Source organism: Heterodontus francisci, chromosome 37, assembly GCF_036365525.1.
Source record: "Heterodontus francisci isolate sHetFra1 chromosome 37, sHetFra1.hap1, whole genome shotgun sequence".
Taxonomy (NCBI): domain Eukaryota; kingdom Metazoa; phylum Chordata; class Chondrichthyes; order Heterodontiformes; family Heterodontidae; genus Heterodontus; species Heterodontus francisci.
Window position 1 is genome coordinate 6,454,182 of NC_090407.1, and position 18,331 is coordinate 6,472,512.

Here is an 18,331-nt window from a genome sequence, read left to right on the forward strand (position 1 = left end):
TCCCTGTGGTACGCCACTGGATACTGGCTTCCAGTCACTAAAACAACCATCTGTCATCACTCTCTGTCTCCTACAGCTAAGCCAATTTTGAATCCACCTTATCAAGTTACCCTTTATCCTATGTGAATTTGCTATCTTGATAAGTCTCCCATGTGGGACCTTGTTAAAGGCTTTGCTGAAATCCATGTAAACTACATCAACTGCACTACCCTCATCTACACACCTGGTCACATGCTCAAAAAATTCAACCAAATTTGTTAGGCATGACTTCCCTCTGACAAAGCTATGCTGACTATTCCTAATCAAATTTTGCCTCTCCAAGTGGAGATAGATTCTCTCCTTCAGAATTTTCTCCAATAGTTTCCTTACCACTGACGTGAGACTCACTGGTCTATAGTTCCCTGGCTTACCTCTACAATCTTTCTTAAATAGTGGGACCACATTAGCAGTTCTCCAGTCCTCTGGCACCTCCCCCGTGGCCAGACAGGAATTAAAAATTAGGGTCAGAGCCCCTGCAATCTCCACCCTCGCCTCCCACAGCATCCTGGGCCACACAGCATCCTTGGGCGGCACAGTGGCGCAGTGGTTAGCACCGCAGCCTCACAGCTCCAGGGACCCGGGTTCGATTCCGGGTACTGCCTGTGTGGAGTTTGCAAGTTCTCCCTGTGTCTGCGTGGGTTTTCTCCGGGTGCTCCGGTTTCCTCCCACAAGCCAAAAGACTTGCAGGTTGATAGGTAAATTGGCCATTATAAATTGTCACCAGTATAGGTAGGTGGTAGGGAAATATAGGGATAGGTGGGGATGTTTGTTGGGAATATGGGATTAGTGTAGGATTAGTATAAATGGGTGGTTGATGTTTGGCACAGACTCGGTGGGCCGAAGGGCCTGTTTCAGTGCTGTATCTCTAATCTAATCTAATTTGTCCAGACCTGGAGATCTGTCCACTTTTAAGCCTGCCAAAACCTCCAATACCTTGTCTCTCCCTGTGATAATTTGCTCAAGAACCTCACAGTCTCTCTCTCTCTCTGAGTTCCATATCTACATCCTCATTCTCTTGGGTGAAGACAGATGTGAAGTATTCATTCAATACCCTACCAATGTCCTCTGGCACCACCCACAGATTTCCCCCTTGGTCCCTAATGGGTCCTACTCTTTCCCTGGTTATCCTCTTCCCATTGATATACTTATAGAATATCTTGGGATATTCCCTACTTTTACCAGCCAGAGCTTTCTCATATCCCCTCTTTGCTCTCCTAATTGCTTTCTTAGACTCCATTCTACACTTTCTGTACTCCACTAATGCTTCCGTTGATTTGCTCTCCTTGTATTTGCTAAAAGCCTCTCTTTTCCTTCTCATCGTACCCTGAATGTTTCTGGTCATCCATGGTTCTCTGGGCTTGTTGCTCCTACCTATTACCCTAGAGGGAACATGTTGGGCCTGTACCCTCCCCATTTCCTTTTTGAATGCCCCCCACTGCTCTTCTGTAGATTTCCCGACAAGTAACTCTTTCCAATCTACCTTGGCCAGATCCTGCCTTATTTTACTAAAATTCGCTCTCCCCCAATGCAAAACCTTTTTTTTGCAACTTGTCTATTTCTTTCTCCATAACAAGCTTAAATTGTACCATGTTGTGGTCGCTATCACCAAAATGCTCCCCCACCAACACATCAACCACCTGTCCGGCTTCATTCCCCAGAATTAGGTCCAGCACTGTACCCTCCCTCTACATATGGAGCTAAAAGGTTCTGCTGTATACATTTTAAGAACTCCACTCCATCCAAGCCCTTAACACGATGACTATCCCAATTAATGTTGGGAAAGTTGAAATCAGCTAATATAAATACCCTATTATTTTTACACACCTCTGTAAATTGCGCACATATTTGCTCCTCAATTTCCTGCTGACTATCTGGGGGTCTATAATAAACACCTAGCAATGTGGCTATCCCTTTTTTATTCCTAAACTCTACCCATAAAGCTTTATTTGATGCCCCCTCCAAGATATCATCTCTCCTTACTGTAGTAACTGACTCCTTAACTAATATTGCAATGCCCTCTCCTCTGTCCCGCCTGAAGATTCTATATCCTGGGATATTGAGCTGCCAATCCTGCCCCTCCCTCAACCATGTCTCCGTGATGGCTAATATATCACAATTCCACGTATCAATCCTTGCCCTTAACTCATCCGTTTTACCTGTAATACTCCTGGCATTAAAGTAGAGGCCATCCATCCTGGTCTTACTCCCTTGAAACTTACTTCCGTTGTATTCCCTCTGACTTGTTTGCTTTCCTGTGTTTAGCTGTGTCCGTATTCTGCTAGGAATCTGCATCCCCTCCCCCTGCCAAATTAGTTTAAACTCCTCCCAACAGCACTAGCAAACCAGCCAGCAAGGATGTTAGTCCCCCTCTGGTTCAGATGTAGACCGTCCTGCTTGTACAGGTCCCACCTTCCCCAGAAACGGTCCCAGTGGTCCAGGAATCTAAAACACTCCCTCCTGCACCAACTCTTAAACCACGCATTCATCTGCGCTATTCTCCTATTTCTATACTCGCTAGCACGTGGCACTGGGAGTAATCCAGAGATTAGAACCCGAGAGGTCCTGCTTTTTAGTCTGCTGCCTAACTCCCTGAATTCTTGATGCAAGACCTCACCCCTCTTTCTACCTATGGCATTGGTACCAACATGTACCATGACCTCTGCCTTATCACCCTCCCCCTTCAGGATGCCCTGCAGCCGTTCAGTGACATCCCAGACCCTGGCACCAGGGAGGCAACACACCATTCTGGAGTCACGTTGACGGCCACAGTAGCGCCTATCTGTTCCCCTGACTACAGAATCCCCTATTACTATTGCTCTTCCTCTCTTTCCCCCTTCCTGTGCTGACAGGCTGCTTGTGGTGCCAGAAGCTCAGCTCCGTCTGCACTCCCTGGAGGAACCAGCCTCATCAGCCTCCAAAATGGAATACTGATTTGCAAGCGGGACCCCAGGGGACTCCTGAACTACTTCATAATTCATAGTTTTGATGAAAGGTCACAGACCAGAAACGTCAACTCTGTTTCTCTCTCCACAGATACTGCCAGACCTGTGTATTTCCAGCACTTTCTGTCTTCATTGCTGAATGACCTGTCTGGTTGCCAAAACAAGTCAGACACACACACAGCACACATGGTAGAAAGGTTCACAGTAATCAACCGCAGATTATTTCATGTTAAACCTGCAGTAATGACATCTTGGATAATAAATCCCCCTTCTACTGAACGTCACCATGCACCAAAGGCATGCAGCAAACAAATCAAACTTCACACTACTACAACAACTTACTGATATATGTACATTACACCACCAGTTACATAGCGCTTTTGATATAGTAACATGCCCCAAGGCACTTCACAGGAATGTTATCAAATAAAATTGGATTATGGAGACACGCAAGGGAGTACGAGGGCAGATGACCAAAAGCTTGGTCAAGAAGTAGGTTTTAAGTATCACCTTAAAGGAGGACAGCGAAGTCAAGAGGCAGAGAGGTCTAGGGAGAGAACTGCAGAGTTTAGGGCCTCAGCAGCTGACAGCACAACCACCAATGGTGGAACTATGAAAACTGGGAATGCTCAACAGGTCAGAATTGGATGAGTGCAGAGATCAAAGAGTTGTCAGGCTGCAGTAGGTTAGAGATAGGGAGAGCAGAGACCTTGGAGGGATTTGAAAACAGGGATGAGAATTCTGAAATGGAGATGTTGCTGGATTGGAAGCTAATGTAGGTCAGCAAGCAGACGGGTGAAAGATGAAAAGGACTTGGTGCGAGTTAGGATATGGGCAGCAGAGTTTTGAATGAGCTCAAGTTTACAGAGGGTGTAAGAGGGGAGACTGGCTAGGAGGGTATTAGAATAGTTGAGTCTTTGGTAGCAAAGGCATGGTGAGGGTTTCATCAGCAATTGAGCTGAAGCAGGAATGGAGACAGGCTGTGTTTACGGAAATGGAAGTTGATGGTCTTGGTGATGGAGGAGATAGGGTGTTAGAAGGTCTAATAGGACTCCTCCGTGGTGAATGATTTGGCTCAGCTTCAAACAGCGTTCAGGAAGAGGGAAGAAGTCCGTGGCTAGGAAAGGCATTTTTGTGGCAGGGACCGACGAAAGTGGTTTTAAGCTCAATATTTACCAATTATGGTCAATACAAGTGCAGAATAAAAAAGTTCACAAAGGTAATATATAATATAAATGGAAATTTCAAGGCTTTAATTTAATCTCAGCATGCAAATGATGTTATACACTACTCAAGTTTTTCTCTACTCATTATTATTGCTGTGTAAAATTACTTTCTTACATCTAATTTCAAGGAGGCAGTATTCCATTTCTTGAAATACATTGGCCAAATAAACTTATTCTACCAAAACACATCTACACAGGACACAATCGATGCAATTGCAAACTCATCTCAACTCCATTTCCTATTGATTACAATAGAAAACTGCACTCACTAAAATGTCTTTCCACAAGCTGCTTTGCAATGTTTGCATCCCTCAACAGTCTGAGACACAAAACATTTTCCAAAAAAAAATAAAATGAAAAATTAAGCTTTTTAAACTGTGGGATGCTATTGTCTGTGGGTTAGATGAGTTTAAACATGATCAATTTTTTCCATTTCAACATTCGCTAAAAAGAGTCACATTAAAGCAAAAAGCTTAGGAACATACCTTAGAACAAATAGGAGAGGAGTTAAAGAGGATACTGAAGGAAACAGGAACAAAGAAAGAGAAAAACAAACTGAGGAATATAAATGGATCAGAATTGCATTGGTCAAATATGAATGTGCAATGATTTAGAACATTGGGAGCTAGAGTCTCTAATTGGAATGAAGGGACATTTTATTATTAGTGAAAAAAAAACTTGCATCCAAATAGCATTTTTCACAACCTCAGGACTTCCCCAAAGTGCTTTATAGTCAATGAAGTAATTTTGAAATGCAGTCATTACAATGTAGGAAATGTGGGAGCATTTTGAACACAGCAAGGTCCCACAAACAGCAATCTAATAACGACCATATAATGTTTTGGTGATGTTGTAATGAAAAAATAATGACTATTTTACAATATTGGGAGTACATTTGGGAAGCATTCAAAAGGGAATTAGTTATATGAGAAGGAAGAATATGCAGGGTTCCCGGGAGAAGACGGGAGAATGGCACTAAGTGAATTGGTCTTTCAGAGAGCAGGTGCGGACATGATGGGCCGAATGGCCTCCTTCTGCACTAAGAATTCCGTGATTCTGAGACCACAAAATAGTGGTAAAGAAATCAAGAATGAGATGAGATTTGTAGGCAAATTATGCTTCAGTAGTAACAACGGGGACCTTAACTACAGAAAGTATGCTGTTCTATAACAAAAGTTAGTGATTGAATGAAGAGAGGCTCTTAGAATGCATCCAGGGCTATTTTTGTAATCAGTATGTTGCATGGCCAACATGGAGGATGCAGTGCTGGATTTGCTTCTGGGTAATTAAGGACAAGGAAATGAACTGAAGGCAGACAAACACTTTGAAAATAGTGGTTTGGAAATTAGCTAATTCCAGAAGGATAAAAGGGGTCCTAGCCTAAAATAAATAATTTGAGGGAAAACAAAATGGCAGAACGGTACAGTGGTTAGCACCACAGCCTCACAGCTCCAGGGACCCGGGTTCAATTCTGGGTACTGCCTGTGCGGAGTTTGCAAGTTCTCCCTGTGACCGCGTGGGTTTTCGCCGGGTGCTCCGGTTTCCTCCCACCGCCAAAGACTTGCAGGTGATAGGTAAATTGGCCATTGTAAATTGCCCCTAGTGTAGGGAGGTGGTAGGGAATATGGGATTGCTGTAGGGTTAGTATAAATGGGGTGGTTGTTGGTCAGCACAGACTCGGTGGGCCGAAGGGCCTGTTTCAGTGCTGTATCTCTAAATAAATAAAACAGACCAGCAGCAAGAAATATTCAAATTTGGACTGGCAAGATGTAGACAATAGGGTGCCTTAGGGAGCTATGTTATATCTTACTTTGCTTTCTATTTATCATAAATAATTTGGAAATAGACACAGGTAGAATTGTATCAAAGATTACCCCTAATGCCAAATTATAGACATGGCAAATTGTGAGGAAGAATACATGTTAAAATTGCACAAAATATTGAATACTCCATGCAATTCTGCATATCTCATTATGTGAATCTTACAACCATGAAAAGGGCAATGAAAAGATTTATGAAAAAGATGATTGAGATCAAAAAGATAGCTTTCAAAACCAGATAGTATAAACAGCAAATCGGTAAGAATCGTCACTGTAGGGAATGTGAGGAAGTTAGGATTTTTTCATGCCGCTAGTAGAACATGCAATTTATAAAAATCTAAAATCAAGTTGAATGAACATTTGAAAAAGGAATTGGGATTAGAGTAGATAGCTCCAGTTAAAGGGAGCACAGGCACAATGGGCTGAAGAGTCTTCTGTAATTTCAATTATCTTACAAAATGAGCATTGTATTTATAAAAATAAATATGCATCACATACAACACGTTTAAGAATATCTTTACCACAACATCCTGCAGTATAATTAAAGTCAGGAAATACAGAACAAAACAGAAAAGCTGACATCTCAGCAAACACGTCAATGCCAAGCTAAAAACTTACTGCTCTCATCTGAAAGTAGATAAGTGGTGGTGGAAAGGTACACAAATGTCAACAGCAGCATTCTCTCTGCTTCCTGACAGTTTTAACATTCAGTTATGCCAGTCACGAAAGTCACATGCTCTCAATATTTCAAACATATTAATATTTTAGATTGGTTTCCTGTTTACTTTATTCCCAGTTCAGGGAATCTCTAGCTCAGGAATGCTCCTCTCCCACAGTGGAGAGGGGTCCAATTCATATCCTAGTCTTAATTGTTAGTGCTGGTTTCCTCTCAGTGAGGTGCTTCACCATCTTTACAAAATGGTGATAGATGGCAGTGGCAACCCTAGTGAAGCCACTCCAGTAGTACAAGAGTTATGAAAAGCAAGATGATTGAATTACCTCACACACAGTCAAAAGCATCGGACCTTTTTCATGAACTATCAAATTTGAAGGAGGGGTTCTGGAACTTATTTACAATAAGCAACCCAACTTGCTTAATGTTTCACCCAATGTTCTGATGAAAGGTCACTGACCTGAAATGGTAACTTTGCTTCTCTCTCCACAGATGCTGCCAGACATGCTGAGTATTTCTAGCACTCTTCTGGTTTTATTTTAGATTTCCAGCATCTGCAGTATTTTGCTTTTATTTTAATGTTTCGCCCAGAATGACTCCACACATTACCACACATATAAATCTGAGGAAGAGACATGAGGGACACTTGAGAGTTACAGGGCATAACTCAGAGCAAAAACAAGTATTCACTGATTCACACTGGGGGATGGGATGATGGGGAGGACAGGGGGAAGAGAAGAGTGTTCTGGGCTGAGCTCTCCTGCTTCTCTTGTACCACAAAGAGTTTAAGGAGAAGAACATTTTTGACATTTATCTTGGCCTCTTCTGGCCATTCGGCTCCTCTCTGTGGTTCTGCTGGCCAGAAGCAGCCAGTGCGGGATTCCCCCTAGCTTGCCGTTAATTCCACATTGTAGAGCCAATGACAGCATTGGGCCACAACTTCTGATTCTTAAGTAGGAATGAGGGCTGAAAGCTGGATTTTGATTTCTCAAGATTTTAAGATCTCAAGATCTACCTTTCCTGTCCTTCTTTGGGGTGGGGGGGGGGGGGGGGGGGGGGGGGGAAGGAAGGGAAATCGGAAGGACAGGGTTGAAAATAAAGGCCAATACATTTTTATTTTCGAGGGATATTGAAAAACCCATGTTCTTCTCAATTAAGATCATAGATGGCAATTCACAAAATTAAAATCACAGAAGATTTCCTTGCACAGTATAGTCTCACAGCTGTTGTCAACTCATTTGCTCCTTGTCTAATATTTGTGATAATCACAAAAGCTTAAAAGCAGTCTCTTGAAGATGCACAGGTCACAACTACAGTACAAGATCCAAATCTAAATTGTGTTGGGGAAAGAAGAACAATGATTGGTTCACATAAATCCTCAGCAGAGAAGCAAGGCAAAAGCCAGCAAGTTATTTTATTAAAAGGAATCATCTATTTTTAGACATCAGTATTCAAGATTCAGTTTATTTCAGTTAAATTTAGCTTCCACTCAAATTGAGAGATTACCAAAGCTGCTGCTGGGCCCAATTAGTTCTCAAGCTTTCATTAACAGTAATCTGTAATCACTGCATCAAAGCCTAAAGGCAATACCATGTCATATAATGTCCAAACAGGTTACACTGGCTGAAAGGAAGTAGTACAACACATTTTTGACATTTGCAAAATATACAAAACAAAGTAAACCTGACTTAATACTGACAAAATATGTAAGGCCCCAACTCAAAATCCCTGCTGGAAGAATGTCTTCGGCAGTCCCTCGGGATTAGGGATGACTTGCTAGCACTCCAGTTCAATGGGTTCTCAGATGGCTGATAAATCCAATGCGAGATCTGCAGACTGCCACAGGAAGGGTATGTGGCGCTTGAAGGATCGGGTAGATGAATAGTTTGGAGGTTTCTGCACACCCTCTGTCGCCTCGACTTCACCTCCACGTTTCCAGCAAAGCACATCTATCAGGGCTTTGTGGATAGCAATCAGCAACTGGAACCCAGGACGATTTCTCCTTCCTAACTAGATTAGGTAAACTGCACACCCAATTGCCAGTCAGCAGAGATCAGCTACCACCACAAATTAGTAATCAAACCCACGATCTTGTTGGTCTACTCAATTGAATGAACTCAAGGGCCTTTGGGAGAAAAAAAAAGTTTTATGTCCCTTAGATACAGAAGTTCAAATCCAAATTTACAATCACTTGCTCTCCAGAGTTACTAGGATACCTTAGACTATGGGAAGCCTTTGCACATTCAGCAATGACCACGGTCAATTTTGCACAGCATCTGTCCTCATCACAGCTACCTCGAGCTGCACCTGTTATGCCATCCAATAAAAAAAGTCTCCTAGGAAAAGCCGCAGTCTCAACATGAGCTGAGAACAAGATCTGAACTCAGGTCTCAGCTCACCTGTTGTGCTTTGAGGGAGCGAAACTAAGGAACAGGGGAAGAACCAGTTGTGAATGGTGGTGGACAATTCAACAACTAACCAGGAGAGGCTCTACAAATATCCCCATCCTCAATGATGGAGGAGACCAGCACATTAGTGCAAAAAAAAGGCTGAAGCATTTGCAACCAACTTCAGCCAGAAATGCCAAATGGATGAACCATCACAGCCTCCTCCGAGGTCCCCAGCATCACAGATGCCAGTCTTCAGACAATTCGATCCACTCCATATATCAAGAAACGGCTGAAGGCACTGGATACTGCAGAAGTTATGGAGTCCTGACAACATCCCAGCTGTAGTACTAAAGACTCGTGCTGCAGAACTAGCTGTGCCCTTAGCGAAGTTGTTCCAGTACAGCTACAACACTGGCATCTACCTGACAATGCAGAATTTTGTCCAGGTATGTCCTGTTCTCAAAAAAAAAAACAGGACAAATCCAATCCGACCAATTACCGCCCCATCGTCTACTCTCGATCACCAGCAAAGTGATGGAAGGTGTCAACAGCGCTATCAAGTGTCACTTAAACAGCAATAACCTGCTCACCGATGCTCAGTTTGATTTCCGCCAGGGCCACTCGGCTCCCGACCTCATTACAGCATTGGTCCAAACATGGACAAAAGAGCTGAACTCAACAGGTGAGGCGAAAGTGATGACCTTTGATATCAAGGCAGCATGTGACCAAGTGTGGCATCAAGCAGCTCTGCCAAATTGAAGTCGATGGGAATCAGGGGGAAAAACTCTCCACTGGTTAGTGTCATACCTAGCACAAAGGAAGATAATTGTGGTTGTTGGAAGACATTTATCTCAGCCTCAGGATATTGTTGCACGAGTTCCTCAGGGTAGTGTCCTAGGCCCAACCATCTTCAGTTACTTTATCAATGACCTTCCCTCCATCATAAGGTCAGAAGTGGGAATGTTCTCTGATGATTGCATAATGTTCAGCACCATTCGCAACTCCTCATATACTGAAGCAGTCCGTGTCCATATGCAACCAGACTTGGACAACATTCAGGCTTGGGCTGATAAGTGGTAAGTAATACTCACTCCACACAAGTGCCAGGCAATGACCATCTCCAATAAGAGAGAATCTAATCATCTCCCCTTGACATTCAACAACATTACCACTGAATCCCCAATCCTCAACATCCTAGAGGCTACCATTGACAAGAAACTGAACTGGACCAGCCACATAAATACAGTAGCTGCAATAGCAGGTCAGAGGCAGGGAGTTCTGCAGCAAGTAACACACCTCCCAACTACACAAAGCCTGTCCACCATCTACAAGGCACAAGTCAGGAGGGTGGTGGAATACTCTCCACTTGCCTGGATGGGTGCAGCTCCAACAACACTCAAGAAGCTCAACACCATCGAGGACAAAGCAGCCCTCTTGATCACACCATCTACCTCCGTAAACATTCACTCCCTCCACCACCAACACACAGTGGCAACAGTGTGTACCATATATAAGATGGACTGCAGCAACTCCCAAACCCGCAACCACTTCCCTGTAGAAGGACAAGGGAAGCAGACAGTTGGTAACACTACCATTTGCAAGTTCTCCTCCAAGCCACACACCAGACCAACTCGGAAATATATCGCCATTCCTTCACTGTCACAGGATCAAAATCCTGGAACGCCTTCCCTAACAGCACTGTGGGTGTACCCACACCAGATGGACTGCAGTGGTTCAAGAAAACGGCTCACCAACACCTTCTCAAGGACAATTAGGGATGGGCAACAAATGCTGGCCTTGCGGGCAATGCCCACATCCCATGAAACAAATTTTTAAAAACTAAAAATTGAATTGTTTAAACACATCCTGATCAATAATATCAAGATGCAGTGTTGCAAGAGACTGCACCAGTTCATTTGCACAACCAAATTTTCTCCCTTAACCCTTTCTCCTGAAGGTGCTGTCCTCCAGTACCTTGCCCAAGTCTCCTTAGCATGTGGAAGCAGACAAAAAAATGCTGCAGGCTGTATGGCTAAATCAGGCATCACACGAATGTTCAGTCATATCCCTGCCCAATATCCACAGTTGATACCACTTGTGATCAGCAATGGGAACTGTGCCCAATTGTCCCCCTCCCTAGCTCAGAAAGTGATCTAATTGTAATGTCCCACTGCTCCAGTGTACAAGGTCAGCTTACTCAAGAGACCACAGAATTAACTTGAGACATTCTGAAGCTACATGGCTCAGAACTACTTTGTGGTGCATTTATCCATTAAAAGCTATCAGGAGTAGCCTATCACAACATACATTTTACTATATTTAATTCAAGTTTTTCCATATCTCAGTTCTTTTAAAATAAACAGCTCTTTTATAAGTCACCGTATAGGTTTTATAAAACAATGAGAAATAAACAAAGCATACAGCTTTTTTTTTTAAACTTTGAATAAAAAACAAAGAGCAACTCTCCAAAGCTCAGTTAATTCATGCAATGCCCAGTGTGGGACAGAGTTACAAAGACAAAGTCCCTGTCTACATTGAGCTAGTTGATCTTAGAATGGCAGTTAGGCCACTGTAATTGGTCTTGGTGAGAGTAATAAACAGTCAGCTAGGGTTTCTGCTCCTGTTCGCTATCCAGTGGGCCCTGATGGAAAGTATGCATGTGTTGACATCAAATGAGAGCAGAGGTGGATTTACTTGTAATGACCTTTGTGGGCAAATAGCCTATCACAGTGGCGGCACAGTGGCGCAGTGGTTAGCACCGCAGCCTCACAGCTCCAGCGACCCGGGTTCAATTCTGGGTACTGCCTGTGTGGAGTTTGCAAGTTCTCCCTGTGTCTGCGTGGGTTTCCTCCGGGTGCTCCGGTTTCCTCCCACATGCCAAAGACTTGCAGGTTGATAGGTAAATTGGCCATTATAAATTGCCCCTAGTATAGGTAGGTGGTAGGGAAATATAGGGACAGGTGGGGATGTGGTAGGAATATGGGATTAGTGTAGGATTAGTATAAATGGGTGGTTGATGGTCGGCACAGACTCGGTGGGCCGAAGGGCCTGTTTCAGTGCTGTATCTCTAAACTAAACTAAAACTCTCCATCTAGATGTGCACAAAAGGATGGCTATCTGGGTGAGGTACTGGAAAGTGATCAGCACTTGTGGATCCATATCCACAACCTTCAAGAAGGGTGTTTGGAACATGTTTTTCTCAGTTTAAAAGCACCATATAAATGTAAAGTTATTCTCATTGTCTAGCTCGGCTCATTAAGCCGGTAAGAAGCTAAGAAATCAACGAGCTATAAATCACACTATTTACAGAGTAAAGGTAAAGAAACTCCATGCAAGTTCTGAATCCAGCAACTAATAAACCGAGGCCATGAAAAAGGTTTGGGTTATCCCACACAGATAAAGATAACCATTATTTTACCATTTATCAGCAATAGACAGAAAACAACTACTATCCCTCAGACATACACCAGAGCCAATTTGCCCACTTTTTCTCAGCATTTCTGGTTTGATTTTTCTCACCATATTTGAATTTTTCCAGTCAGATTTCTGCCCCTGCCACAGCACTGAAACAGTCCTGGTTAAAGCCAAAAGTGACTTCCATTCTCTGCGAGTATTGTGCAATTCCCTCCTCGTCCTCTGCACAACCTTTAAAATAGTCGACCCCATCATTTTCCTCCAAAGCTTCTCCCCCATTGTTCAGCTCTCACTTTTTTATACTCTATCCTATCTGAGCATGGTCAGAGTATCTCCAGCAAAGACAACTCTTCTCACCCCACACCTTAACCAAGTTCCCCTTAGCCCCTCCTGTCCTCACCTATTTGCTGCCCTTGATGATATTACCAAGGGGCAACAAATAGGTGAGGATGATATCACCCTAACAGCACTGTCTATACCTAACCACATGCATAGCAGCAGTTCAAGACAGTGGCTCACCACCATCTTCTCAAGGTCAATTAGGGATGGGCAATAAATGCTGGTCTTGCGAGCAATGCCCCCATCCCACAAACAAAATGAAAAAACATGGGATCAAGTTGCATATATATGCTCATGGACCCAGCTCTCAAGTGCAATGCGCTGTCAAAATCTAGTCAAACTAAAGCCATCATTTTTGGCCCCCGCCGTAAACTCGGACTTGCCACTGATCCCTTCCAGCGACGGCCACCCATTGAAGCTGATTTACAGCCTTGGAGTCTGACCCAATATCCTCTCCACCACAAAGACTGCCTAATTGCACCAGTGTAACATTGGTTGAGGTAGGAATAGAGGTAGACAATCTGCTGCGAGAACCTGGCTCATGTTCAAGGCTAAAACTCTCATCTATGCCTTTGTCACCTCCAGACTTGACAATCACAATGGTCTCTTGGCTGGCATCCCATCTAGGCTCTGTAAAATTCAGCTCATCCAAAATTCTGCTGCCCATATACTATCCTGACCAAGTCCCACTCACCTATTATTCTCATCCTTGCTGACCTCTATCGGATTCTGGCCCCCGCCCCCCCCAAATTACAATTCCCATCTGGTGTCCCTCAGGAGCCAGTATTGGGGCCGCTGTTCATTTTGATAAATATTAATGGCCTGGACTTGGATATAGAGGGTATAATTTCAAATTTTAAGGATGACAGAGCTTGGAAATATAACGAATAGTGAGGAGGATAATAGCAGACTTCTAGAAGACATGCACAGACTGATGAAATTTAATGCAGAGAATTGTGATGTCTTTTTGGAAGGAAACCTGAGATGATGCTGTAAAATCTAAATGGTGCAATTTTAAAGGGGATGCAGGAACAAAGAAATCTATGGGTTCACATACTTTGAAGGTGGTAGGACAAGTTGACAAAGCTGTTAAAAAAGCATTTGGGAACCTTGACTTCAAAAATAGAGACACAGAGTACAAAAGCAAAGAAGTGATGGCAAACCTTTACAAATCACTGTTTAGACCTCATGCTAGAGTATGAGTCCAATTCTGGGCATCACACTTTTAAAAAAAAAAGGATGTCAAGTCCTTGGTGAGGGTGCCAAAGATAAGGGAATTCAGTTATGTGGAGACACAAGAGAAGCTAGAATTGTTCTCCTTAAAGAAAACTAAGGATGATTTAATAGAGGTGTTCAAAATTATATGGGGTTTTGATAGTTTCTCTCCATTTACTCTGTTTCCACTAGCAAGAGGGTCAGAAGATGCAGATTTAAGGTAATTGGCAAAAAATCCAGGGGAGATATGAGGAAATTTATTTTAAAAAACAAAGCAAGTTAGGATCTAGAATACGCTACCTGAAAGAGTGGTGGAAGTGGATTCAATAGTAACTTTCAAAAGGGAAGTGGATTTATATTATACTTGAAAAGGAAACATCTGCAAGGTTACGGAGAAAGAGAGAGAGAGACTTATTAGATACCTCTTTCAAAGAGCCTACTAGGCATGACGGCCTCCTTCTGTGCTATATGATTGATTCATCCTCGTGCTTAAATCCCTTCATGACCTCACTCCTCACCATCACTTTCTCCAGCTCTACAGAACTCCAGCCTTTTATGCATCCTTCCCTCCCTTCACCCCAATACTGGCAGCTGTGCTTTCAACCTCCTATGCTCTGGAATTCTGTCCCTAAACCCCCTCTGCTCCCCAACCTCTATCTCCTCCTTTCAGACTCTCCTTAAAACACAACTCTTTAGCCAATCTTTCTGTCATCCCTCCAAATATTTCCTTCTTAGGCTGTGTCAATTTTTCTTTCATTATGCCTCTGAGGAGCCTTGGACATTTTCCTATGTTTAAGACACTATATAAATACAAGTTCTTGCTATTGTATAAATTTTTCTTTTCTACATTTCAGTACATTTACATTATTACTTTGTTCCCTTATTTTTGCCCTCAATTCTCTCAGGCACATTGTCGTTGGAACATTCTAGTCAGAAGCACAACATTTTATAAATTGGGATAAAAAGACAAGGTTACAGAATATACAAGTTAGATTGTGTTGTGTGTACATATTTCTTGCATACCTGTAATTTTACTAATTACAGAGGGTAGGCTTTGGTTTCTAGTTTAAACTATTCCTTCTCAAAAAGCACAGGATACAACTTAATCAATGCATGTTGCTGGCTAAAATGCTCCCAAGTTCAATTCTCTATAATTACCCATTTTGCATCTAATGTAGTGTGGTTGGCAACTTAACTGGTAATTCAGTAAACATGAACCAGAGTATTTGGGTGAAATGAGAACTCAAAGGCAATTCAGTCAGTAACTATCAACATAGAATAAGCATGCAGGAGAAATCTGAGCAAGTTAATTTTCCTCCAAAATTACCAGTCAATATCAGAAAACCAGCCAAATTGCTCAAAATGTACATCAGTTTTTTTTTTTTACTTGCCATCTTTCTTCACTGAGGTGAGTTTAAATAACTAGAACACTTATCAGTAAATAGTTTTTTATTTTTTACTGATACAATTAGTAAATTAATGTTAATACTGCCTGCAAAAAGTTACCTAAAATAGGTCTGATTGGAATCTGGGACTGCAGCTGGAAATTTCACTGGGTCTTGGTGTTAAATTTCCAACTACCATGGGCAAATTAGAAGAGGCTTGGATGCATGAGGGGATTTGTTTTCACTCTAGACTGTGGAATGACATTGTCCTTAACACACCAAGTTATCCCAGATCATATGACAACCACAGAGAAAGGACTGGAAAGTTCAAGCTCCTTCGGAGAAATTGCTTGTGCAAAAATGAATGAATGAGACAAATATAGTGAGAGCAGCACTTTTCACTGTTCCTATAGAACTATAATACCTGAAGTATACTGATCCAGACAGAACATTTACAAATAACTGAGGTTCAAGTGACTGCAAATAAAAAACATTTTAATTCTCTTTTAAACAGTTTAAGCGATCAAAATTTCTAAAGTAACGGTGCTGCTTGAAAGGAGAGTCGCAGCCAGAAATCAGTCCAGCCAGCCAGGCCTAGTGAAAGATCATTTGCTACTCAGTAGAGACTGAACAGTAAGAAATGCTTCCTTGAGCTACACGAACAGCTACAGCAAAAACTATAAATCCGTAGTGGGCAGTAAAACTGGGGTGGGGCGGAGAACTCAAAAAAGGAGGGAAAAGATTACTTGGATCTTAAAAATAAATTCTGCAAATTAGCTAAAAGTTTAAAGCAAGTACATTTGTAGTATTAACTGGAAAGAAGAGGTTTTGAGAAAGTTATTACATCTCATAAGTTTAAGATGGTAAGTAAATAGTATTGCCATTAAATCTGTGAGGACTGTATCTTTCAGTATCAATAAGGTATGCAATAATTTCCAAGACTCGAAGTTATGAAATTTTTCTCTGTAACTTTGATGCGGTACAGTGACAAGTAAAGCTGAACATGACTGTGATTAAACTCAAAAGATACAATAACAGATCAAGGAGTTTTCCAGTTCAAGTATAACCAATTACAATTTTACAGGTGGCTTCAGGAGCAGGATTTTGACATGGATGAATGGGACAACAGACTTGCTGGTAAGTGATGTATACAAGAGAACTAAATTACTTAAGTTTAACCTATTTTCCTTAGTAAGAACAACCCATCTTGGAAATCAGTCACTGTAGCTCTAACAAAAGGTGATGTTAAATATGGGTGAGTGAGACACAAACACTTTCCGTCAGTGTTATAAGCAGAGGAAGGAATCAGAGAAAGAAAAGATAGAGGAAAAAAACGACCACAACGTCCTGTACAAGTATGGGGTGGACTTCTGTAATAATTCAAAAATTAGTTGCTCAAGATCTTGCAAGATTTTCCTCACGAATGACAACAATTAGTCCTACTGCAATGTCTGTTGCATTTGTTAGCTTGAACTGATCTTCTCAGCCAGTTCAGTTTTGTAAAGTCAGAGATTTCAGAACTTCTGAAGATTCATCACAGGTTAGAAACAAATATTGAGAGATGGATGCAAGTTGTCTGTTTCAAAAAGAACGTTCGGTTCTTTAAGCAAAAATAGTTACTAAAATAGCAACTGTCAAAGCAGTAAAAACTGGTTAAAACTACATACATTATCAAACACAAGAACATAACACAAGTACTTATTGTGGTCAAATATGGCAATTGTTACATGCTGTTATGGTCACAAATTAACACTTTCACTTTCTTCAGACAACATAAAAATAAAATCCCAAGCTTTCAATGTGCCAAGCTATTTCCAAAATAAAACCAATTTAATATTCACTAATATCGATTTGTTGCTAAAAGTAACTATTTTTTGAAATTAGAATGATGAACTGGAAAACTATCCAATAATTTTCTGTTCATTTAGAATATAATTATTTTCATAGAGAATGCTAGTTTATCAAAATCAAACGATTCGCACATATAACCAATTCCTAATTGATAAAGATCTCTATTGTACTCCTTTCTCCTCCTCTCCCCACTCCCTGAAAGAAATGTAGAGGCCTACAGCTTCAGGCCAAAAACCAAAAAGTACCATTAGTTTTTAAAAACTGCAAGAAATGAATAAATTAGTTTTGAGTGCACACAAAATGCAGGTTTCAGGAAGTGTTTCTTAGAATTGGATTTTTCTTTTTTTTAAAAAAACCTACACAAATACAGAGAAACAGAAATCAGTTATTTACATTCAAAAACAATATCTTATCCACTTCTAAAGAGCACTTATTTTTGCAGTTTCCCTGTTCATAAACAAGTTATCGTACAAATTACTGAACAGAAAGCTACAAAGCAAAATTGAAAAAGATTTTTATAAACCCTTAAATCATAAAATAGGCAAGAATGGCCTACAGATGTCGACTTCAATGATGCTGGTGGCTTTCAACAACAAAAGGACAGGCAATGTGTTCTGTTTTTTAATACTTAAATCAAATAAAAAGTACGTTTCGTTAAAACAAAATAATCTAAACGTTGAACAGATGAGAAACAGGACATTGCTGAAAACACAAGGACTCTCCTCACCTCATCAGCACTAAGTTCTTCCATTCTTTCAGTATATTATTCCTTTTTTAAAATCTTACTTCTTCAGCAAAAGTGCATAGTTTGTCACAAACTCTTTCAATAAACATAAATAAACGCTGCTTCTAGTCAAAGGAAGGGAAAATGCCCTCCTTTCTCCAACCTATTCTTTTTCCCTCTGTTAAAAAAACCTGCCTCTGACACAAAGTCTCTTATTCATCAAAACAACACCGGCGCCATTTTGAATCGATCAGGTGACGCGGCGCAGACTCGCCAGCAACAGCCAATCAGCGGCCGCGCGCCCTCGACACTA

General features: G+C 41.5%; 1 protein-coding gene across 3 annotated transcripts in view; it reads right to left on the reverse strand.

Moving 5' to 3' along the window:
* ube4b (ubiquitination factor E4B, UFD2 homolog (S. cerevisiae)) overlaps positions 1 to 18,266 on the reverse strand; it is a 77,773-nt gene extending 59,507 nt beyond the window's left edge. For all 3 annotated transcript variants that reach the window (XM_068016953.1, XM_068016952.1, XM_068016951.1), the window contains exon 1: positions 18,022 to 18,266. In XM_068016953.1, coding sequence (XP_067873054.1) covers positions 18,022 to 18,045 — 24 coding nt within the window. In that variant the 5' untranslated portion in view covers positions 18,046 to 18,266. The remainder of the gene's footprint in view (positions 1 to 18,021) is intronic.
* Positions 18,267 to 18,331: the final 65 nt, after the last annotated feature.